The sequence below is a fragment of the Pleurodeles waltl genome, chromosome 2_2, assembly GCF_031143425.1.
Source record: "Pleurodeles waltl isolate 20211129_DDA chromosome 2_2, aPleWal1.hap1.20221129, whole genome shotgun sequence".
In the NCBI taxonomy this organism is placed as follows: Eukaryota; Metazoa; Chordata; class Amphibia; order Caudata; family Salamandridae; genus Pleurodeles; species Pleurodeles waltl.
Window position 1 is genome coordinate 636,380,829 of NC_090439.1, and position 25,469 is coordinate 636,406,297.

At 43.5% G+C, this 25,469-nt stretch overlaps 1 protein-coding gene across 3 annotated transcripts in view; it reads left to right on the top strand.

Moving 5' to 3' along the window:
* Positions 1–25,469, top strand: part of LOC138282505 (acyl-protein thioesterase 1) — a 558,768-nt gene that overhangs the window by 402,863 nt on the left and 130,436 nt on the right. The window contains exon 1 of one of the 3 annotated variants that reach the window (XM_069220170.1): positions 13,938–14,202. The exons of 1 other annotated variant lie outside the window; for it this stretch is intronic. In XM_069220170.1, the coding sequence (XP_069076271.1) occupies positions 14,134–14,202 (69 nt within the window). In that variant the 5' untranslated portion in view covers positions 13,938–14,133. Of the gene's footprint in view, positions 1–13,937; positions 14,203–25,469 lie in introns of those variants that run through there. One more of the 3 variants, XM_069220171.1, reaches the window with a different exon arrangement.

Genomic DNA, 25,469 nt, shown 5'->3' on the forward strand with positions numbered 1-25,469 from the left:
CTCCAACATTCGTAGAAAATATACATCCTTACGTAGGGACATTTTCTACGAACATCAGCTGTATTATTATATAAACACTTCCTTGTCCTTTACATGTTGGAGGGAAATTCCAGTCAGGGAACCACAACTGTATGCTGATTGCTGAATGCTTTGCTACAGATGCTAATGCAGACCACAGGCCTTTGCTCAGGTATGGGGGTTGATGTCTTCCCAGGGGAACTTGAAAGGCAGAATTAGAGCTTAACATGCTGTGCTCAAATTACAACCTAGATAGGAAATAGTCCACTGATCATAGTGACAATATGATAGCATTGTTTTTATGCTTCACCCTTCTCGTCACAATTTTAATACTGTCATGTTGTGTCATCCTGGTTATTGCAGCTCCTGCTTTGCTATCTACGATGCAGTTGTTTTATTAAACTCATTATTGAAACATATACTGCTTCTGTTTGTCATTTATATATGAGACTAAATTGTAAATGAGAGAACCGGATGCGACCTGAGTGACCACGACTTCCCTGAGAAGCCTAATATGTCATGCACTTGGCTGCCCAATCATCACTATTCTTTGGTAGAGATGAGGCACTGCTAGCTAGGCGGAGCAAAACCCAGATTGGAGCGACAGGTGTCACCCGCAGTGGGTTGGACTCAGTCTCCCACATCGCAGGCGATTCTACCGCTCAAAATCCAGTAGTCTCATTAGAATAACAAGAGCCTACGCGACAGTATGAGTAGGAATACCAGACAGGAACATCCTTCCGAAGTAGTAAAAATTTACTTCTCTGACATACTTATGAGATTTGACTTATGTTCACATTTAGTCGTCATTTCTAAAGAAATTCTTGAAGACAAATTTGAAAAGAATGGTACTTTATGCGAGTTAAATGTGCAGCCTGGAGGCTGATGATGGACTATTCCAATGACAATCTGGAGTTGGGAAACTGTAAAATTATAGGACAAGTGTATGTATCAATCAAAAAGTAATACATTTATTGCGTGGGATCATCAAACATTTTTACGTGTCTAATGAAGTTCCAATACAAATTCGCAAGTACAAATTCAAGAAGTTCAACCAAAGAAAACAGGTCTTGTTGTAGAATTAAAGCAGTTGTTCAGTGATAATTTTTGATGTTTGGAAGTGTGTAAGCACCATATCATTCTTAACAGTAATGTTGTACTAAGTATTGCCAAAGTCAGACGCATTCTGTTAAGCATGCAGGAAAGTGTACAAGTTCAATTGCAGAGGTTAATTGACATGAATGAGATTAAATCAGTTGAAGCTGCAGAATGGTTAGTACCCATTGTGGTAGCCAGGAAAGCAAGTGTTGATATTTAGTTGTGCATAGATTTAAGGATACTTAACCTTGAGGTGATTGTTGAGAGGTTTTCTCTATCCAACATTGATGAGTTGGTTATTGCTCTTGCAAGAGCTAAATATTTTACAACATTTGATTTGACTTCAGCCTACAATTAGGTGGAGTTGGATAGTGCCTCTGATGGTTTGACATCCTTCATAACATGTTAAGGGTCCTACAAATATAGAAGAATGCTTTTTGGGCTGGTTTCCTGTGCATCTGTTTCCCTAACGGTAATGTCAAAGATTTTACAAACAATACAATGTTATCTGGATGATCTGTTGGTGTATGGAAAAAACATGATTGAGCATGACAAAAGAGTTAGGCAGACTTTAAAGAGATTAACAGAAGCAGGTTTGATTCTAAAGAAAAATTTGTTTAGGTTCAGTGTTTCCGAAGTGAACTACCTAGTTGATCACATTTCTGGAGCAGGTATCAAAATAAAGATTTAGTTGACACAATTATAAACTTAAAAGAACTGGCGAACTATAAGGAATTTGTTTTGTTTCTAGGAATGGGAGAGTATTATACCAATTTTATCAGGAAATGAAGCGGACAAAACAATTGAAATTAGAAAGTTAGTATGTAAAAAGCAGTATTTCTAAGAAGAAATTTGTGTAAAAGGAATTTCAGTCCATCAAGCAAGACTTAAGTACTGCTCCTTGTTTACAAGGTTTTGTACCAGGGGATGAAATTATTATCATACATGCAATGTTTGGAAGGCTTACAGGAGATTTACTTACAAAAAAAGAGAGGGTGTTGAGCAACTTGTTCTGTGCATCAAGCTGTCTTATGCTTTGAGACATGAACTACTCCATTATTGAAAGCAAGGTGTTGAAAAAATTAGCAATTTTGTATGGGGTAATTCTTTAGTTCGCTCACATCACAAACCGTTGAAAGAATTGTTTGTGAAAAACAGCCTCGATTTAGTTTATTCTAAAATACAGAGATTGATTATTTCACTGAAAAAGTCTCACTTTGAGGTAGAATATATACAAGAAGTCAGAAATTACTATGGAGATTGTCTTTCACAGTTGGTTGAGTCAGACTGTGTGCATTCTAGACCTGAAGATGAGGAAGATGATTTTACAGAAACAAAACAAATGAGTATGTGAGATCACACTGGGTGCTGCAGCTGAGGAGGATGGAATGCAGAAATGGTGAATGACTGTTATTTATGCAGTTACAGATGTTATTAAATCATGCAGAACTAGTTCTCTGAGTAAGTAAGAGGCCTTGGCGAAAGATAAGCTATCTGTTGATGGTATATTGTGCGAAGCACTCGAATTGTACCTCCAATAGCTTTAAGAAACAAACTGATATTCTTATCTCACAAAGGACACATGGGTATCAGCAAAACAAAAGAAAGATCACAATCCAGTTTTTGATGACCTGGTATTGACACTAAGGTGGAATGTTGTGTGTGAGAATGCATTCAGTTCATTAACAGTGATAAGGTGCTGGTATCTAGATGCATATCTGATATTTTCAAGAACCTATCCTTGCATCCATGGGATGAAGTTGCCATGGATACTGTGGGTCCATGGGAAGCAGAACATCAAACTCCTTATCTACTTTTTCTATTTGATTTGTATTCCGGGTGGATAGAAGTTACCTGTGCAGGTGACATTACCCCCCACAGCATCATAAATTTTCTATAAGAGATGTTCAAAAGAGAAAGTTACTCTAATTCTATTCTTACATATAATAATATGCCTCAATTGTGCTCAAATGCGATTGAAAGTTTTCTAAAAAAAACTGTGGCATTTCACATAAGAAAAGCTCCACATATCACCCAGAAACCAACATACTGTTGAGAGATTGAACAAAACTTTGAAAGAAAGTATTCAGCTGGCTAAAGCCAATAATCTAGTTTAGAAGAGTGCTTTATGTAAATTATTGCATATTGAATGTCTCCACATACATCTACTGGGAAAAAATCTTTCGAACTCTTTAAGGGCCACACTTCCAGTACCTTACTCTGACCTGGTTGGATGAACTGGAGTAAAGGTGTGAAGTTCAGCAGTCTGAGTGAATGGTGTACAAAGGAACTTGCCCTGCAAGAAAATAGAAAACGAGATTTTGATAAAAAAATGTTTTTAGTAAAGTACAGTTTGTTTTGGTGACTTGGTGAAAATCAAAACATCTGTAGGGAATGCACCAATGTCAAAATTCACTTATGTTTTTAGGATAAAACTTTTGAAAATTGCAAGAAAAACAGCTGATGATAGAATACAAAACTTAAATCAAGTAGTGAAATTAATGACAGAATCTACTAAAGAGAACAAGAAAGTTCAAAGAAATGGCGAAAACAGACTTGGTGAAAAATAAAAAAATATATTTTCCTTGCTCTGATAAAAAAAACTGTGAACTTGGCAACTTTGTGATGAAGAGTTCTAGAATACACAAACGTTCAAGGTTATTTAAAAAACTACATGAGGGAGTGAAAAAAATACTCATTTTTTGTGGGTAGCAGATGATATAGTGCCAGTCTGGCAGACTACAAATGCAATCTGGTTTTGTATGTAATTTTAAAATCTATGGTGGTCATTCTAACCCTGGCGGTAAAAACCGCCAGGGCGAATGACCGCGGTAGCACCGCCAACAGGCTGGCGGTGCACCGCTGGGCATTGCCAGAAACGGAAAGTCGGCGGTGTACTGCCGACTTTCCGCTGCCCTTGAGAATCCTGCGCTCCGCCGCCATGGGGATTCTGACACCCCCTACCGCCATCCTGTTCCTGGCGGGTCTCCCGCCAGGAACAGGAGGGCGGTAGGGGGTGCCGCGGGGCCCCTGGGGGCCCCTACAGTGCCCATGCCAATGGCATGGGCACTGCAGGGGCCCCCGTAAGAGGGCCCCACTATGTATTTCAGTGTCTGCTATGCAGACACTGAAATACGCGACGGGTGCCACTGCACCCGTCGCACATACCCACTCCGCCGGCTCCATTCAGAGCCGGCTTCCTCGTGGGGAGGGGTTTCCCGCTGGGCTGGCGGGCGGCCTTCTGGCGGTCGCCCGCCAGCCCAGCGGGAAAGCCTGAATGGCCTCCGCGGTCTTTCTAACGCGGAGCGGCCATATGGCGGTTCCCGCGAGGCGGGCGGCAGAATCAGGCCCTATATGTTCTCATTAAAGAAGAAGACGGCCCACACACCCTCCCTGGTGCGGGTCACGACCAGTGGCCGACACCAGGAAGGGCATTAATAAATCCTCGGGTCGCACCCGAGGATTTATTTTTTATTTTTTTCCCCCCCCCCGGGAGACACGGAAGCTACCGTGTCTCCCTCCGCCCCCCACCCGCCCCTTTGTGACGTCAGCGCGCCGCGAGGCGCGCTGACGTTGCAAAGGTGTTTTCCCCTTGAAAGCAGGAAGCAGCCTTGCGGCCGCTTCCTGCTTTCATGGGGAAAACGGCCTTTTACACGTTCGGGAAGGCCTCCCCTTTCTTACGAGGCCTTCCTGAAAGTGTTTCCTGGCCCCCGGTCGCAGCTGTGCTGCGATCGGGGGCCAGGAAACACTTTCAGGTTTCCTGGCTCCCCCGATCGCAGCACAGCTGCGATCGGGGGGGTCAGGAAACATTTTGAAAAGGCCTTGTAAGAAAGGGGAGACTCTCCCCTTTCTTATGAGGCCTTCTGAAACGGTTTCCTGGCCCCCGATCGCAGCACAGCTGCGATCGGGGGCCAGGAAACCCCACTAGACACCAGGGATTTCACTTTTGGGGGGCGGCCCCCCCCCGGAAAACGGGCCGCCCCGCCCCCCGGCATAATTTTCCTAAAAAAATAAAAAGGTAGGTGCCCCCTGGGGAGGGGGGGGGGGGGCGCGATCGCGCCCCCCCCCCCCCCCAGGGGATTTTTTTTTTTTTCCAAAAAAAAAAAAAAAAAAAATGAAATGACAGGGGGTCGTCCGTGGGCAGGGTGACCCCCTGTGGGGGCAATTTTTTTTTTAGATGTTGTAGGGTTTCCCTGGGGGCCATTTTGGCCCCCAAGGAAACCATACAACAACTAAAAAAATATATATGTATATATCTATATATATATATCTATGTAGATAGATATATCTAGGTACATGGATATATCTATAGATATATCTATGTAGATATATATTTATATATATATATATATAGGTAGATCTGTATCAAAGAGATTTATAAAGCGCGCTACTCACCTGTGAGGGTCTCAAGGCGCTGGGGGGGGGACGGGGGGGAGGGAAAGGGGCTAGGAGGTTCACTGTTCAAAAAGCCAGGTTTTGAGGCCCTTCCTGAAAAGAAGTAGGTTTTGGGTCTTGCGAATGTGGGTTGTGAGTGCGTTCCATGTTTTGGGTGCAATGTAGGAGAAGGATCTGCCCCTGGTGGTGGTGTGTTTGATGCGGGGGTCAGAGCCGAGAGAGAGGTCAGCTGAACGGACGTTTCGTGTGGGGGTGTGGAAGGTGACTCTCGTTGAGGTAGGCAGGGCCTGTGTTGTGGAGTGATTTGTGTGTGAGGATGAGGATCTTGAAGGTGATCCTTTTGTCAATGGGGAGCCAGTGGAGGGATTTGAGGTGTGGAGAGATGTGTTCGTGTCGGTGGAGGTCGAGGATGAGTCGTGCTGCTGAGTTCTGGATGCGTGTAGTTTGCACTTGAGTTTTAGAGTGGTGCCGGCGTAGAGGGCGTTTCTGTAATCAAGCCTGCTGCTGATGAGTGCGTGAGTGACAGTTTTTCTGGTCTCTGTGGGGATCCATTTTAATGTTTTTCAGTATACGGAGTTTGTTGAAGCATGAGGAGGTAAGAGCGTTGATTTGTTGGGTCATAGAGAGGGAGGAGTCTAGGATGATGCTGAGGTTGCGTGCGTAGTTGGCGGGGTGGGTGCAGGGCCTAGCGTGGTGGGCCACCATGGGGGGTCCCAGGTTTTTTTGGTGAGGGCCAAAGAGGATTATTTCGGTTTTGCTTGAGTTGAGTTTCAGGTGGTTGGCTGTCATATATACATCACTTTTGTCAATATGTGTGTGGTTTCCCTGGGGGGAAAAGGGTCCGACTTGTCTAGTGGCAGTTTTAGTGCCATAAAGAAGCGCAGAAGGTTTATATGCCTACTGCAAAGAGCACATCTGTATTTTATGTAAATAGCTGAGTACATTAGTAAAGTCTATGGAGAGATGAAGGGCACTTTTGCTGGGTGGTAATGAGGGAATCCGAGGAGGAGGGAGTGGGAGCACCAATAATGATTGTTGGACTGGGCGCAGGAGGTGCTAAAGACTGTGACGAATGGTATGTGACAAGGTGTTTTTTGAGTGTCTTGAAAGTACGTGCTGATTGAGGGAAGAAGCGCAGGTAAGGTGGCCTCTACTGTTGCACGTATCTCACACACACCATCGATTTTGTGACTGTCTACGTAGGCTAGTGTTTTAGAGCAACAGTTTAGCCAATAGCAGAGATGGCATCTTGATGGATGACTGCTGCCTGCACTCGGGTTATAGAGGACCGCTCTGACATAGGATCAGAGACTGAGACATCAGATACTGAGACAGCATCTGAGGGATAGGACAATGGCGCAGACTCTGGGAGTGATTTTTCAGTCAGAGGAGTCCCATTCAATAACTCCTCTTCCAGTACATTATGAGGGAGGTGATGAGGACAGTCCTGCTGTCCCTTCGCAAGCTGTTCGTGCAACTGGGTAATAGTGGGTTAGGCCAACCCAGAGAGCAGGTGAATGCGGCGGCAAGCAGAGAGAGAGTGCTCTCTTGGGAGCTCACCAATTTAGTTCAGCCCCAAATTCCACCACCCAAATCATATTGTGGAGACATCAAAATTGTCTATGGCAAAACAAACTGGTTTTGTAAGGCAGGCACCTGTGTTTTTGGTCCTGGATTCGGCGGCCATATAGAGAAACACACTAAACCCAAACATTTCTGGAAACTAGAGATTCGGGGGAGTCCACAGAGGTGTGACTTGTGTGGATTCCCCAAAGTTTTCTTACCCAGAATACCCTGCAAAGCTGAAATGTTGAGAAAAAACTCTATTTTTCTCGCATTTCTGTCACACAAACTACAGGAATATGCTGGGATCCACAACATTCCTACCACCCAGTGACTCCTCACCTGTCCTGATAAAAACACTACCCCACTTGAGTGCCTACACCTAGTGCCTGTGTCAGGAATGGATCACCCCAGGGTCAACAGCTGCCTCACGTAAGGACCAACATTGACCGTTGTGTGATCTATTACTGTCGCAGGCACCAGGCCTAACCACACAAGTGAGGTATCATATTTATCGGGAGACTTGGGGGAACGCTGGGTGGAAGGAAATTTGTGGCTCCCCTCAGATTCCAGAACTTTCTGTCACCGAAATGTGTGGAAAACGTGGTATTTTAGCCACATTTTGAGGTTTGCAAAGGATTCTGGGTAACAGAACCTGGTCCGAGCCCCACAAGTCACCTCATCTTGGATTCCCCTGGGTTTCTAGTTTACAAAAATGTGCTGGTTTGCTAGGTTTCCCCAGGTGCCGGCTGAGCTAGAGGCCAAAATCCACAGGTAGGCACTGTTTTCTATGAAAAAATGTGATTTGTCCACGTTCTGTTTTGGGGCATTTCCTGTCGCGGGCGCTAGGCCTACCCACACAAGTGAGGTATCATTTTTATCGGGAGACTTAGGGGAACGCCGGGTGGAAGGAAATTTGTGGCTCCTCTCAGATTCCAGAACTTTCTGTCACCGAAATGTGAGGAAAACTTGTTTTTTTGGCCACTTTTTGAGGTTTGCAAAGGATTCTGGGTAACAGAACCTGGTCCGAGCCCCGCAAGTCACCCCTCCTTGGATTCTCCTAGGTCTTTAGTTTTCAGAAATGCACAGGTTTGGTAGGTTTCCCTATGTGCCGGCTGAGCTAGAGGCCAAAATCTACAGGTAGGCACTTCTCAAAAAACACCTCTGTTTTCTTCCAAAAATTTGGATGTGTCCACGTTGCGCTTTGGGGCGTTTCCTGTCGCGGGCGCTAGGCCTACCCACACAAGTGAGGTATCATTTTTATCGGGAGACTTGGGGGAACGCCGGGTGGAAGAAAATTTGTGGCTCCTCTCAGATTCCAGAACTTTCTGTCACCGAAATGTGAGGAAAACTTGTTTTTTTAGCCACTTTTTGAGGTTTGCAAAGGATTGTGGGTAACAGAACCTGGTCCGAGCCCCGCGAGTCACCCCTCCTTGTATTGCCCTAGGTCTCTAGTTTTCAGAAATGCACAGGTTTGGTAGGTTTCCCTAGGTGCCGGCTGAGCTAGAGGCCAAAATCTACAGGTAGGCACTTCTCAAAAAACACCTCTGTTTTCTTCCAAAAATTTTGATGTGTCCACGTTGCGCTTTGGGGCGTTTCCTGTCGCGGGCGCTAGGCCTACCCACACAAGTGAGGTATCATTTTTATCGGGAGACTTGGGGGAACGCCGGGTGGAAGGAAATTTGTGGCTCCTCTCAGATTCCAGAACTTTCTGTCACCGAAATCTGAGGAAAACTTGTTTTTTTAGCCACTTTTTGAGGTTTGCAAAGGATTCTGGGTAACAGAACCTGGTCCGAGCCCCGCGAGTCACCCCTCCTTGGATTGCCCTAGGTCTCTAGTTTTCAGAAATGCACAGGTTTGGTAGGTTTCCCTAGGTGCCGGCTGAGCTAGAGGCCAAAATCTACAGGTAGGCACTTCTCAAAAAACACCTCTGTTTTCTTCCAAAAATGTTGATGTGTCCACGTTGCGCTTTGGGGCGTTTCCTGTCGCAGGCGCTAGGCCTACCCACACAAGTGAGGTATCATTTTTATCGGGAGACTTGGGGGAACGCCGGGTGGAAGGAAATTTGTGGCTCCTCTCAAGATTCCAGAACTTTCTGTCACCAAAATCTGAGGAAAACTTGTTTTTTTAGCCACTTTTTGAGGTTTGCAAAGGATTCTGGGTAACAGAACCTGGTCCGAGCCCCGCGAGTCACCCCTCCTTGGATTGCCCTAGGTCTCTAGTTTTCAGAAATGCACAGGTTTGGTAGGTTTCCCTAGGTGCCGGCTGAGCTAGAGGCCAAAATCTACAGGTAGGCACTTCTCAAAAAACACCTCTGTTTTCTTCCAAAAATTTTGATGTGTCCACGTTGCGCTTTGGGGCGTTTCCTGTCGCGGGCGCTAGGCCTACCCACACAAGTGAGGTATCATTTTTATCGGGAGACTTGGGGGAACGCCGGGTGGAAGGAAATTTGTGGCTCCTCTCAGATTCCAGAACTTTCTGTCACCGAAATCTGAGGAAAACTTGTTTTTTTAGCCACTTTTTGAGGTTTGCAAAGGATTCTGGGTAACAGAACCTGGTCCGAGCCCCGCGAGTCACCCCTCCTTGGATTGCCCTAGGTCTCTAGTTTTCAGAAATGCACAGGTTTGGTAGGTTTCCCTAGGTGCCGGCTGAGCTAGAGGCCAAAATCTACAGGTAGGCACTTCTCAAAAAACACCTCTGTTTTCTTCCAAAAATGTTGATGTGTCCACGTTGCGCTTTGGGGCGTTTCCTGTCGCGGGCGCTAGGCCTACCCACACAAGTGAGGTATCATTTTTATCGGGAGACTTGGGGGAACGCCAGGTGGAAAGAAATTTGTGGCTCCTCTCAGATTCCAGAACTTTCTGTCACCGAAATGTGAGGAAAACTTGTTTTTTTAGCCACTTTTTGAGGTTTGCAAAGGATTCTGGGTAACAGAACCTGGTCCGAGCCCCGCAAGTCACCCCTCCTTGGATTCCCCTAGGTCTCTAGTTTTCAGAAATGCACAGGTTTGGTAGGTTTCCCTAGGTGGCGGCTGAGCTACAGGCCAAAATCTACAGGTAGGGACTTTGCAAAAAACACCTCTGTTTTCCTTCAAAAATTTGGCTGTGTCCACGTTGCGCTTTGGGGCGTTTCCTGTCGCGGGCGCTAGGCCTACCCACACAAGTGAGGTATCATTTTTATCGGGAGACGTGGGGGAACGCTGGGTGGAAGGAATTTTGTGGCTCCTCTCAGATTCCAGAACTTTCTGCCACAGAAATGTGAGGAACTTGTGTTTTTTTAGCCACATTTTGAGGCTTGCAAAGGATTCTGGGTAACAGAACCTGGTCCGAGCCACACAAGTCACCCCATCTTGGATTCCCCTAGGTCTCTAGTTTTCAGAAATGCACAGGTTTGGTAGGTTTCCCTAGGTGGCGGCTGAGCTACAGGCCAAAATCTACAGGTAGGCACTTTGCAAAAAACACCTCTGTTTTCTATAAAAAAAATAGGATGTGTCCATGTTGTGTTTTGGGGCATTTCCTGTCGCGGGCACTAGGCCTACCCACACAAGTGACGTATCATTTTTATCGGGAGACTTGGGGGAACACAGAATAGCAAAACAAGTGTTATTGCCCCTTATCTTTCTCTACATTTTTTCCTTCCAAATATAAGAGAGTGTGTAAAAAAGACGTCTATTTGAGAAATGCCCTGCAATTCACATGCTAGTATGGGCACCTCGGAATTCAGCGATGTGCAAATAACCACTGCTCCTCAAAACCTTATCTTGATCCCATTTTGGAAATGCAAAGGTTTTCTTGATACCTCTTTTTCACTCTTCATATTTCAGCAAATGAATTGCTGTATACCCAGTATAGAATGAAAACCAACTGCAGGGTGCAGCTTATTTATTGGCTCTGGGTACCTAGGGTTCTTGATGAACCTACAAGCCCTTTATATCCCCGCAACCAGAAGAGTCCAGCAGACAAAACGGTATATTGCTTTCAGAAATCTGACATCGCAGGAAAAAGTTACAGAGTAAAACATAAAGAAAAATGGCTGTTGTTTTCAGCTCAATTTCAATATTTTTTTATTTCAGCTGTTATTTTCTGTAGGAAAACCTTGTAGGATCTACACAAATGACCCCTTGCTGAATTCAGAATTTTGTCTAGTTTTCAGAAATGTTTAGCATTCCGGGATCCAGCATTGGTTTCACACCCATTCCTGTCACTAACTGGAAGGAGGCTGAAAGCACCAAATATAGTAGAAATGGGGTATGTCCCAGTAAAATGCCAAATTTGTGTTGAAAAATTCGGTTTTCTGATTCAAGTCTGCCCGTTCCTGAAAGGTGGGAAGATAGTGATTTCAGCACCAGAAACCCTTGGTTGATGGCATTTTCAGGGAAAAAACCACAAGCCTTCTTCGGCAGCCCTTTTTTCCCATTTTTTTGGAAAAAACAAAATTTTCACTGTATTTTGGCTATTTTCTTGGTCTCCTCCAGGGGAAACCACCAACTCTGGGTACCATTAGAATCCCTAGGATGTTGGAAAAAAAGGACGCAAATTTGGCGTGGTTAGCTTATGTGGACAAAAAGTTATGAAGCCCTAAGCGCGAACTACCCCAAATAGCCAAAAAAGGGCTCAGCACTGGGGGGGGAAAGGCCCAGCAGCTAAGGGGTTAAAGAATGAGAAGAGTGAATTTTCTCCACTAAAGGATCTCTGTATAATGTTGGGAGCATTAAGCTCAAAGCACATGCCTTTGTGGTAAAAGGATGCTCGTTTGGAGTAAGAAGAGATTCCTATGTATAACAGCTGTTTTTTAGGATGAGCATCATAAAAATGGTGGTTCTATCACAATGTTTGTATCTCTTTTTTAACATTCTGGTCCCCCTTACTAATTCCTTTTTTGTGACACTCCGAGGCATGATCATTCGGCCGGTTTGGGCAGATAGACATCCACGCATTCAGTGGGAGGTTCTAGCTCCCCCCTATAAGCGGGGTGGTTTTGGGGTCACCCACTTCCAGCTTTACTACCTTGTGACACAATGTCAGTATTCATATCAATGGTATCATCCAGATGCTTGCCTTCCATACTCCCTCCCTGTCAGCTCCTGTTCCGCTGAGCGCCCTCCTGCCCGGGGGCGTCCCACTGCATTGCAAATACATTCAAACTCTTTCAACAACTAGTTGGGCTTGGTGTGAACTGTATTCCCCATCACTGAATTGGATTGATAATTCTTCTATACCCATTATACAGGAGGCACTGGTTCAGCAAACAATACATACTTTTCAACTTCATACCCTTGGGGACTTTTTCCCAGACGATCATATATTTTCACAAACTGCAGATACCTGTTTCGCAGACGCCACACATTTGGAGGACTTTGTAGTTGGTCTATAATGCGCTCTGCGTGCACGCTACCCCACTTATCCGTTGGCTCCAGCTGAATTTGCACTGCTTACCCCGGTCGGGGGCTCGATTAGTATCTAAACTCTATTAAGTGTGTATAAAGGCTCTTCCTGTGCTGGATGCTCGGCTCAGGGAGTCCTGGGAGAGAGATTTGGGGTGTCCACTCCCCTAAAAAGTCTGGGAGGCGTGCTGTGGCAGAGCTGGTTTATCTCACTTAACCAGTGCCAGAAGCTATTCCACTTCAAGTTCCTAAGGAGGGCCTACATCACTCCCAGTGATACGGCCCGCATCGACCCGGGCCGTTCTCCCACCTGCCCCAAATGCCATGCACCGATGGCAGACTTTTCCCACATGACTTGGACCTGTCCAAACGTTAGTTGTTTTTGGTGTGAGGTGTATGATCGATTATCAGTCATTGAGGTTGGCTTATCTGTCCTGACCCACTTATGAACCTTCTTGGCTACACTGGAGATTTGTCAAAGTCCATTAGATGTCTTACTGCCATTTCGCTCTTACTGGCTAAGCGGGAGATAGCGCTTCTATGGGGCTCCAAATATGCGCCAAATATTGCTTCCTGACTGACTAGCCTCACATATTGTAACACCAATAGCGAACTTTACGCCTCAATACAGCCTGTGTCATGTAGACCCAAAGATATTTGGCAACCACTAAAGGACTATTTGAATACACTAGCAACTTACCTGCCACCCTCTCAGACCTCTAACAACGCAAGCTCATGCTGAACCCACTCTTTCCATGTCATTATTTCTGCTTGGTCTCTGACATTTTACTGGCCCTTGTCCCAACCATCCTTTGATTGTCGATAAAAACACTATCTATAAATCTGCAAGGGTGGTCTGCTGTTCACATGCGGTACAGTTTCTCTGCTTGAAGTGCATTGCTTTGTTTGTTCCTTGTTATATTTAATAATGATAAATAATAATTTTAAAAAAACTTTTCGTTGGTAAGTGCATTACATTTGTCCCTGCTAGGGGCGGTTTTGTTACAGCCTTAGGGACCAAACCTGTTACATGGATAATTGCACCTTTGCCGATAACTTTGCCAGCGAACTTCTTTTTCGTTTTGTGTCTCCTTCACACTCAGGGCGGCGCTTTGAATTGGCTCGCTTATGTCAATTGTTTTACTTATTTTCAGTTTCTGTGGCAAGAAAAGTCCAATTAGTAATTTACAACGCTAATAGCTCTAACTCGAGCAAACGCAAGACCCTTTGCATTGCAGATGCTTGTTTGCTCTGGAACCGATTGGGGTGCATACATTAAAGCTCCTTTTGAACCTCAAATTTATGGTGGTATTAGTGACCAGACACCTCGTTGCAGCCATGCTGACAAACCCTATCCAAGCACTGCAGTCAAGACCGAACACACGCCGTCCGACAATCAACAAAGACGGGTTTATGACGACACAATGGTTGTAAATCTAAAACTCACTCTGGTAGGTTGAGCTAGAGCGCACTTGTGATTGGCTTCTTTCTTGCAGCCGTTGTGCAGAGAAACTCAGCTGTCGATTGCTTATGCCTATTTCCGGTCTTCGGTAAGGGATTCCCTGCTGCCTGGCGGCCTGGGGGGGTGAGCTGCTGCGTGTGCCGCTGCTTTGCCTGGCCCAAGTTACCGGCTGACACCCAGTTACCGTCAGCAAAGACCAGAGTGCCGGGCCGCCATGAGTACCGAGGATGAGATCATCCGCATCGCCAAGAAGATGGATCGCATGGTCCAAAAGAAGAACGCGGTGAGCAGCGGGAGGAGAGGGGCGGGGCGGCAGTTCGGGCGCGCGCGGGCACCTTGTCTGTTGGGAAGTTAATAACGAGCACCCTAGCACCTCCGCGAGGTGTTCCGTCCTTGTACCTTTTTGTGCACCATGGTCACTGCCGGTCAGTCATGCACCAGCTGGTACCACAATGTCCTGCGATGCAGAGTCTACCTCACTATATACACAAAGAAGTGTGAGTCGTCCATCATGATTGGAGGGATGGGGGCATCCATACCATCACATACGTACATACAGCACAGTGTACCCTTCCCCCCCCCGAGAGACACACACACACACATCGCCATTAACCTTGTGAACACAGTATCCTGTACGGTTCAGCTGGGTAAATAGGTTCATTTAAATAAAGCAAAGGCTTCAATGTGCCTGACATGCGTGAGTAATTAGTCCACGCCAGCTTTTGCTTTGCACCCTCTGGCAGGTTTTATCCATTTCTTCATGCACTTAATACCTCGGCTCTCATTCTTACGCATGGCTCGACTGCTGCGGTCCTCGACGGAGTATCTCATGCCCCAGCCTTAAACTGGGCACTTTGTCCTTCTTACCTTTGATTGTACGCATGGCACTGCACATTGCCATCAGCCTGTCCCGTACCATCTCTCATAACGTGAATATTTTTCGAAGTAAAAACTTTATGTGCATATTCAGGTACAATAAAATGAAGGCTACATTAGGACGAAGATTGTGTAACCGAAGCTGACAGATAAAGTAATAGTAAAACTAACACGGGTGCAGTTTATATGCATGATCTGTCATTGAATCCAGCATGGGGAATTTCTGTCTACTAAGGGGGTCTTAGTAGACAGAAATTCCCCATGCTGGATTCAATGACAGATCATGCATATAAACTGCACCCGTGTTAGTTTTACTATTACTTTATCTGTCCGCTTCGGCTACGTACATTCTCTCAGAGCTACTATAAGCATCTCCGTGATAGCGGTCTTATATATGGGGAGGGGACACGTGCTTTGTGAAATTCTAAGGAAAAGAGACCTAAATCAGTCGTTGGAAAATCTACACTCCTGAAGAAGGACGCAGTTGCCTTGAACATCTTACAAAGTAGGCTCCAGGTCACAGGATAACATATGGTATGTTTTTCTAAAACGTTATTTTGGGAGCGATATCGGACCCTCGCCAATATCTATTAAAAAAAACAGATAACGATCAAAAGAAATTGGTCTCAGAAAACACACATTGCTATGTTTGTCCCTGGAAGTAAAGGAAACTACTTTGTGTGCGGATGTGGTCAGTGTGAAACGGGTTTCTGTCCCTCAGTGTGCAATGGGTTTCTGTCCCTCAGTGTGCAATAGTACCAACTGCTGAAGTAGGCATACCTTTTTCACATGCTGTATGCAGTAATGGGCGGAAGAAGAATGTGAAATACACAACTGACAAGTGGATGAGGAAAGCTGGCTTAAAGCCTCCATACGCCATATTTAAGTACAGTATGAATATACTTTTAATAAAATAATTAAAAAGGTCTTGGATAGGACCAGATAAGGAAATAGCAATACTGAATTAAAATAGCGGAGTGATTTAGGCATATTAGCCTTGCCCCTAAGTACACTCCTTTTCAGGCAACTGCACCTGTGGCAGGGAAAAAATGCGTTCATTCGCGGTGCAAGACTGTCGGTAGATGAAGGTGGCTGGCAATTTTTACCACATACTGTTGGCTGTGTTTGCTAGAAACTAAATGTAAATACAACTGAAAGGTCCAGTAACCAAAGAGCAGTGACCGAACCTCATCCCCCTCACCACCCATTAACCCATGTGTATTTTTATTAAATGTTTTTTAGTGGGATGGGGGGCAGGATTAGAGTCTGAATTAACAAGTATAGCTGTGTCTAGACCTAAAATGTTTGCTACTACTTTTTCTTCATTATTATTTCTTTCTTTTTGAACTGTGACCCATTTGTGATTGCTGTTTCAGTTTTATCGTGGAAGCTGCCATATTGGGTGTATTTGACCCAAAGTGAGAGGAAATGCAATTTTTGTATTTTTGTCATTTTCTTCATAGAATAATTTGCATATGTAGCTCTTTCTCCCACAGCTGCCCATGGTGAGGTCATACTAACCAGTAGCTATTTAAGATGAACACTAAATGATTCATTGTAGTCTTACACAACCAACCTGGGAGGCAGGGGTAATCTGAATCTATCCCATTCCAGGCATTCATACCAGTGACTAACTGCTCTCCTTGTTTATCAGAGGCAATTTTCTCTTTAAAATACTTTTTTGACAATGCGCCACTTCCGCTCTAATCTTGTGTTTATATTGTACGTAATATTTGGAAGTGAAGTGGCTAATGTACCCCTGTCATATTGCGCTCAAGAAGTGACCTAGGCAAGGGGAACTAACAGGTGAACATAAAACTGAATTAATCAAAATTAACGTTTCTTGCACTACTGCTGTCTGTTCTAATCCTGTTCTGCATGCATACAATCTGCCAATAACTTGATTGTACCAGTTGTATGGGTGCTTGTATTTCTGCACCTTATACTGTTTCTCGTTTATATATGTGGGATTACAGTTCAGGTGGCAGTACTGATCTTATACTGTTCATCTAAACTTGCAATGTCCATTCCATAGTTGACATGTCACAGCCTTGGTGTACCAATCATCACTGAAACCTACTTCCCACCTTCCTCTGCACACACCATGTCCCATGTTTTAGATCAGTGGTTCCCAACCTGTGGCCCAGGGACCCATGGGGGTCCGCAAAGACTCCACAGGGGGTCCGCGACTGCTTGGAAAATTAAATATTAACAGATTAGGTCCCAGCAGTCAGTGGAGGGGGTCCTTGGATTATAATAATGATTCAGTGGGGGTCCTCAGGTTCCAGTAATGATAAAGTGGGGTTCCACAGAAGTCAAAAGGTTGGGAACCACTGTTTTAGATGATGATGGCATATGATACTTAGACTGCACACTCTAAACAGAAAAGGGGCTTACAGTCATACCTTGGCCATCCTGCATTCTTAGCAACCCTACCACCCGCAAGTCTTTTGAGCTCTTCACAGTTCCCTCTTTCAGTCTCCCAAAACAACCTTCTTTTATCTAGTCTACAGACCACCCAGATAAAAGGGGAGCATCCTACAAGACACCCCAGTCCTCATCACAATTGTGTTTCTTCCCACATTCCTTGGGGACTTAACCTTCTTGGAAACTCCAGTACAAATACACAAAGCAAGCCTTTTACACACTTCAATAGACTGGAACAATGAACTCGTTACCCAAACCTCTCCAAAAGCAACACTTTCTGGATCTCATTCTTCCAACGTTCTTCAACATCGATTGCCAGATATCTGCAGACTTGCAGTTGTCGTCTGACTTCTCCGTTGCTTATACTACTCCTCAGTATCAAGAACTGTGTAAAGAGGAAAAAAAACAACCTCCTGTTCCATCAGACATCCATCTAGAAAAAATCCTAGACCAAATAAACAACCTGCCAGAGCTTTTCTAGCACACCACAGTTATTGGTACACTGCTTAACCATGTACATTCCTACTATGAAAACTTGTGTTCAATCCTATGTGCCACTGAAAACCGTGCACCTCCAAGCCAAGGCCCTCTGCACCCGGGCTGCTCTTTAGCTTAATTAAAAATATTTGTTCTGTTGAAAAACCAGGAAAGGAATGGAGAAAATATAAAGTTATGGATAACCGTACCTTTCACTCCACGGTGTTTGCTATTCCTTCGTGTCAGCTAAAGCCTTGGATTACAGGACTGTCACAATGCAGTGACCATGAAAAGCAAAGTTCTTTACGAAGCTGTCTAACACCTGCTCCAGTCATCTCACACAACCCACGGTCCATGGGTTGGTCTGTAAAAGCAACACCATCAACCTCTTCTTCACAAAGAACATTGACAAGATCATACTAATCTCATTACCACTTGTCCAGCCCACTCACTTGCAGCCATCCCTCATTACCTCACCATCAAACCACCCGCCTTCAACCCAGTCTTGCACATGGATCTGTCCAATATCTCAAACTCTACCAAGACAGCCTTGTCGGAAGATGACAACGTTGTCAATCTCTTTTTAAGCCAGTGAAAATGAACAGATGCTCTTGAGGAAGGCTAAGTCCTTCCCATTCTAAAGAAGCTAACCTTTGACCTGACCAATCATACCAAATTCTGCCCTATCACTCACCTTCTATTCTTAAAAGAAATCGAGAAACAAGTCACAACCCAGCTATACATGCATATCAGCAAAAATATTATTATACAGCAGTGGTTCTTAACTTCTAGTCCAAGGACCCTCGAGGGTCTGCAAGGCCTACTCAGGAGGCCCCCCAACTGTTATAATGAATGAAATAATATTACAATGAATACATTGAAGTTAATAAGTATATATAAAATTGAAACTTTGTAAAAATTTTCTATATTTGTGAATGAAACAAAATATTTCAATATTTGAGCATTTCTTTTCATATTTTGTGTATTGGTTTGCGGTTAAAGTTACAGATATTGCTGAGGCCAGGAGTCCCTAGGTTCCAGGAATGATTCAGTGGGGCACGACAGAAGTCAAGGGGTTACGAACTCCTGCTCTGCATGTCTACCAATCAGGTTTAGACCTTGCTGCAGTACTGAGGCAATCACACTTCAAGTATTAACACATTTATCCTCAGCAGGAAAGATGCCCCTCAGTCCTGCCTGGCCTTCCTACAGCCTTCAGCCCACTCAAGCTTTGATCAACATCCTGAAAACTTGCACAGGATTTTCACTTTCTTGAAATGGTTCACATACTAGCTCACCAATTGCTGCTTTTTCCTGCAAATAGGTTCCACATGATAACTCTCCCTGTCTCCCGTGGAACAGCTCAGAACACCATAATTCTGCCCATTATCTTTGACCTCTACGTTGAACATCTTGAATACAATTTTGCAGTAGGAAATGTCAGAAGTAATCAAAATGCAGATCCTCACTCAACAACATACAGAGTCAAATCTTTGCTCCTGCTCATTTGTTGTTGGATGTTAACTAACTTCTCAACGCCAAACCTCACAGAGACTAAATTCTGCTTGTTTGCCAAAAGCCGTCTCAGATTAAAGCATGACTCTCTCCAATTTAAACTACCATGTATCATCCCTCAGCTGACAGAGCAAGTATAATCTCTAGGATTCTCCTCAGCACAGGCCTGTCAAGCAACACCTTGCAAAGAAGACCAAGACAACTTGGTTTCAATTCTTCCTCTACTCCTGACTGTCTACACTTGACCTTCCTACAATAATTTTATCTTGTGGGTGCCATACCCCTGTTCAGCGCTCCTGTTCTCTCAGGGTAGGATTGTGCTCTACAAATATCAATACGTAGTAAACTGCTACAGCATACACTGTACTTTTTCTGTGTGTGATGTAAGCATACACTGCTTTTTGTCGTATGAAGCTTGTTCCCCTGTCCCGTGTGTGGTGGTACCAATAATGTTGTTAGTATCGCAGCATTTCTGGCAAGTTCTACAGTTGTCCAATTGTGTGTTCTGCAATCCCAAGTGCTTATAACTTCTTGTGCTTATTGGTATTTTGCATTAAGGCTGCCCAGGAAGGTAACAGTAGTTATCTAGAATTCTTTAATGTGCAGTTTCATTCTTAAGCAAACAGATTAATGCAAAGAAAAAAGCTTTCGCTCTCCCACTCCCAAAAAAAAAGTCCAGTGCAGACCTTTGGTGTTTGAATAACCATAGGCCCATCGACCTTCTTCCAGTCCTGGAGAAAAATCTTGAAGCAGCTGGCAAACAGTTGAGCCCATTTATAGTTAAGAGTTGAACCCAGCATCATACCTAGTATAGATTTCGACATGGTTTCAGCGTGGATGTTGCTCTTCTTCAGGTAGTCAAGCCAACCTTGAAATTGAGGAAAACAAAGCAGTAGTCATTATCCTGGATCTCTTGTCCCCTGTCAATATGAGGTACCGCTAAGTCTGGTTTAAATCTTTTTTTATTTACCTCCGAAGAAGCAAGCTTCATATCAAGTTTTAAGAAGCGGGCATACCACTTGGCGTTAAGTAAGCCCCACTCTGTTTAACATCTGTATGTCTCCACCGGGAAGCAATGTGAAACTGTGGGTCTTCAACCTAGTATCCAATGCAGAACCAGAATGTATGGTATAGATGTGATATATGCAGTTGCACTGTCGTGCTGACATTGAAACAACAACTTTTGTCTAATAACATGCACATGGTTCCAAAATACATAGTTTACACAAATGCTAGCTACAAGGTAGCAGTGCCAACTACTTCCTAGGTGTTAGGATTGATTTAACACTAAACCTACATATGAAGGCTCAGAAACTGATGCTGTTAGGAGTTCAGGACCTGGGTGGTCAACTTAAATATCAAAAGAGATCCTATGTTATCAAATTTATGTGATGCCTGTGCTTTGCCATACTTGATAGGGGTTCCACTCTAACAGCTAAGCACGTACTGGATGAATTGAAGCATACAAAATAATGAATAGCCCTAAGTTCGTATGTACACGTTTTTATTTTTTTAGTATATTAATTTATTTTTACATGTAACATGCTGAAACTGGGGGAAAAAGTGTCGCCCAATGGTACTAGCTGCGACCCAAATATTCCATGTACCAATTCATAATTTTGGCTTCCACCAATTTCAGAGGGGCTTTCCAGATGTCCTCAAGAAGTATTTGCAAACCTGATAGCTGTGCTGTGTTAGGCTTCGACCTAAAAATGATCTCACCAATGACAAAATACATTATTCTTTCATTATGTATGGCTCGAATGTGGTTATGATATAATCTCTTTGTTTACGTGTTGTAATTCAAAGATGGAGTGTGAAACTTGCTTATTTATTGGTAACCACATTATAAAGTCATATGCATTGCTCTGGTGTGCAGATCTGGTTTACATGGCAGGTGCACAAGTTATGGTTGGGGAGCAAACTATAACTGGAGAATTCCATGTTTTAGTTTAATTTCAGAACTGTGAGTGCACGCCTCCTTGTTTTTAGCATTTCAAGGTGCGCTGACTAAAGCTAGCCATAGCTTCACTCCAATATGGTGGTGTTATGTTATATATATATATATATATTTTTTTTTTTAGTTTCTGCCTTTTTTTAGGTCAAACCTACTGTCTGGTTGCAGAAGCCTGTTGTGAGTCTACCAAGAACTGAGCTTGCAGCTCACAGGGCAGTAAAACAAATAGGCTTTGTCTCACTCATTTGCTCGCTTCTTATTTGTTGCTCCCTCCACCAGCTCCTCTGCTGACACACACACACACACACACACACACACACACACACACACACACACACACACACACACACACACACACACACACACACACACACACACACACACACACACACACACACACACACACACACACACACATTTTTTAACGGTGTGTGTGGCAAGAACCAGTCAGAAAATTGCTGCTAGTCCCTTTGTTTATAAAGTGCTTTACAGATACATCATGGAACTATTAAAAAAAAAAAAAAATTAAGATCACGTCATAGTAAGCGTTTATGCATATTTACAGTGTGATTCCATATGATTGGGACAGTAAAGAACATTTTGAATCACAGGGTATTCCTTTCTCAGCACTGCATAACAAGTTGGTATTTAATGGAACCTTCTTTTACTTGCTGTTAAAAAATGTCTTCTAAAGATAGGTTTTTAGGTTTATTAGAATAAAAGAAAAATAATTTAAAACAAATTGAGGGAGAGATTTCCATTTTTCTTTGTGGCCATTTACCTGCCTATAGAATTGAAAATATTTCTGGCGTTATTTTTAAGATGAACATGCACAGCTTCTTATTTAATGACATATAGTACATCTGTGCTGCTCGTTGTGTAAGGATAAACCACCAATCCAGCTTTTGCGTAGCCTACATGTAACACTTGAATAATCTCGCACTCGTGCAGTGGGATACACAGTTGTCTAACCCATTGGTACTCCTTGTAATTACGCACTTAGTGCATTATTTTTAGATTCTTTTTTTCATTATTCAAATGGTTTTTTTTTGTTTTTTTTTAATGCAGTTGCCAGAGATGCTATAATGTGAACATAAATAGGATGAGTGAATTACACCATTTATTTTACTGGTTATGATATGAACAGAGTTGCTGTATGTCATTGCATATTTGGCTTTCATCCCCTGTGAATGTTTTTCTCTCGGACTACTCTTCATTTTCTAAACCTGCATGCTCTTATTTACTTGATTACACCCTTTGACGTTGGAATTTCTTTCTTGGCAAAGAATATATACTTAGTCCAAAACATGATGACGGTATCCAAGATTAAAAAACAATCGGGTTAAAAAATGCATCCACACAGCACCCTGGGTGACTCACAGGGGCAAACTGAGTAACAAACTGAGATTTGGCTGAAGCACAGTATGCAACTGACTGCCCCATCTTGCAGCATTTCCAGGCCACTTTGCAAGTGCCAGGAAGGAGTACCCTTACATCTAATAAGATTATTTTTAAATACTATCCAATCCTCGCACCCCTTATACATTGGACCGATTTTTAAAAAGCGAACACTTTTATTTTTTGAAATGTGAACAATGAAATGCTCTTTTCTTGAGGAAAAGAAAATCTTCAATATATTGTACTCTAGTAAAAAAACAAGGGGCTTAAAAGGAACTTGGTGTTTTAGAGTGCTTGCTTAATGAGTATCAATAGTTATTTTTAGCTATTGATAGACCTGTCATAGTGTTTCCTCTTCTAGGGCATGCTTCTCACAACGTTCTCGGTGGCCTTCAGAACTCTGGTAATATATTGGCCCTCGAGGCTACAGAATCAGTCAGTATTGTATAGCGTATGGGATATTTGGAGCACGTCCCTTCACATTCCCAGGTCCAAAACCTGCAGTCGTCATTAAGCCTTCTGAAAAGGTTTAGACGAGAGCTTACTACTGCTCTTAGTACCTCCCTTTAATTTTTCCATTGTGTTTGCCCGTCCCCAAAGCCAATTGTGCATTAGTTTATCAACTGCTTGATGATAGCCCCTTTAATCCGGCATAAGAGAAGATTACTTACTTGATTGAGATCCCATCTCTGTGTTTTGGCAGAGCAGAACTCCGAACTTGTCTCTGTGCGGCCAGTGGGTCATAGGTGCTAAATGGCTACTAGTCTGACGCTTGTGAAGCATCTGCCAGGTCCATTCGGGCCGGACACTCGATTTGACTGCATAGTCTTCAGTTATCCTGTGCTACTGCTTATCTCTCTTTCTCCCTTGTTCTGCTGGTCTCAGTCTCTCATTTGTTCCTCGTGCTGTCTTCTCCGGTACCCCAGCTCTTAATCTGTGTTGTTGCTGGCCCTAAAGCTCGATTAGCTCTTGTTACCTTTGGTAGAGGTTCAAGCAGCTCATGTCTATTAGAGGCAACTATCCAGGTCCTTGTGTTCATAGCAAGGCAAGGTTGTCGTCTCCATCTGTATTTCAGTGGACTCCTGGCTGCATTAACTCATGCATACCAAACTTGCTTAGTCCTGACACACTAGTCATAAATATTTGTATTACATATCTGTATGGCAGAGTTTCATTTCTTGATATGTGTTAGACTTAGCATCCTTGGCGTGGTTTCCCCTAACTTATTTTCCTGGCTCATTTTTGCTGGCTTTTAAGGATTCAGAGCTTTTTACCACTACTGACCACTGCTAAAGTGCAGGTACTTTGTATTGTAATATATGGTGACATTGACTTATTCACAATTTGTATATTTAATGAACTTTTGAGTCTCTAATAAAGTGCACCATATGTGCCTAGGGCCTGTAAATTAAATGCTACTAGTAGACCTGCAGCACTGATTGTGCCACCCACTACAGTAGCCCATTAATCATCTCAGACCTGCAACTGCAGAACCTGTGTATGCAGATTTAAACTGCTGTTTCGACCTCGCAAGTTCATCCACTTGCCAGGTACAAACCTTCCTTTTAATTACATGTAAGTCACGCCTAAGTTAGGCCTTGGTTAGCCCCAAGGGCAGTGTATTTAAAAAGTTGGACACAAACTTTTAAGTTTAACTTATCCTCGTAGTACAAAAAAAAAAACTGCTACATTTAGATTTTCACCAGGTCTATCCCTCCCATAGGCTAACATTGGGGTGAGCAATTAAAAAAATAATCTACTTGTCCACGGGACAAAATTGTTCAGAAATCTCGCCAGGCAAGGAAATCTTCCTGGTCTACTTATTTCCTAAATAAATATGTATATCAGAGAAAATAGGTAAATGTGATTTTAGACCATGCGGACTATAAAATTTTAGACATCCATCCGAGGGTAGTATATTTGGAAGTTTCATCAGGGAGAACAGTTCCAAAGAAGAAGGTACATTTGGGAATCAGAAATTATACATATATGTAGTGTACATTGTACTGGTAAATACAAATTCCATATTTACATGATCTACATTTTGCAAAAGATATTTACAAAGATTATAAACATCATTTAGAACCATGCTAGTATCTACAAACTATGATATCCAGGCAGGAGATGGAGGTAGCTAGCATGTTATTTGTGGGTATGTCTAGAGTATAATGTCTTGCCCAGGGAAGCATGTCATTAGTGGCTCTTCAGGGAAGGAAAGGAGCTGAGCTCCTTTTTTCAAAAGAGATCGTTCTGCAGATTTCATCTCCACATAGATTGAAGCACCATCTCTCAAGGTGTGGAAGATTTTTGCTTGTGTGATGTGGACACTGACATTGTGGTACATAACAATATTGAAAACCCCTATAATACACTCCCTGGGACACGTTTGAATTTGGGGGCACATTTAGGCCTAGGCTGCTGAAGTCTTATCAGCATCCCTAAAGGTAATTCAGGCAGTGCTAGAAGCATTATTGGGGTGTGCAGCCTAGTACCCTTAGTAGCATGTGGAGAAAATCAATCTTACTCTTTGCAATACAACAGAATCCTACCAATGTGTCTCAAACAGTGTGCAGCAGCTTAAAAGGGAGATCCGCCAGGAGGCTCGCATAAGGTACTGGGTCCCTGGTCATTAAAACCTCCAAAAGGCTCAAGACCCCAATTTGTGTCACAGCGACTTGTAGAAGTCTGTCAGACACATTGTGGGGGACTGGTGACTAAAAATCCATGATGTCTTAATTAGAGGTGAGGGGTGTGTTGCTTTACCTCAAACAGCTATATTGAACTTGTGACAGTGGATGTGATTTAGGCCAAGGAAATACAATTTCTTCTCTTACAGATACTGTTAATTTCAACAGGCTCCTGATGTTTTAAGGTACAAGCTGCAGGAACTTGTCTTTGCA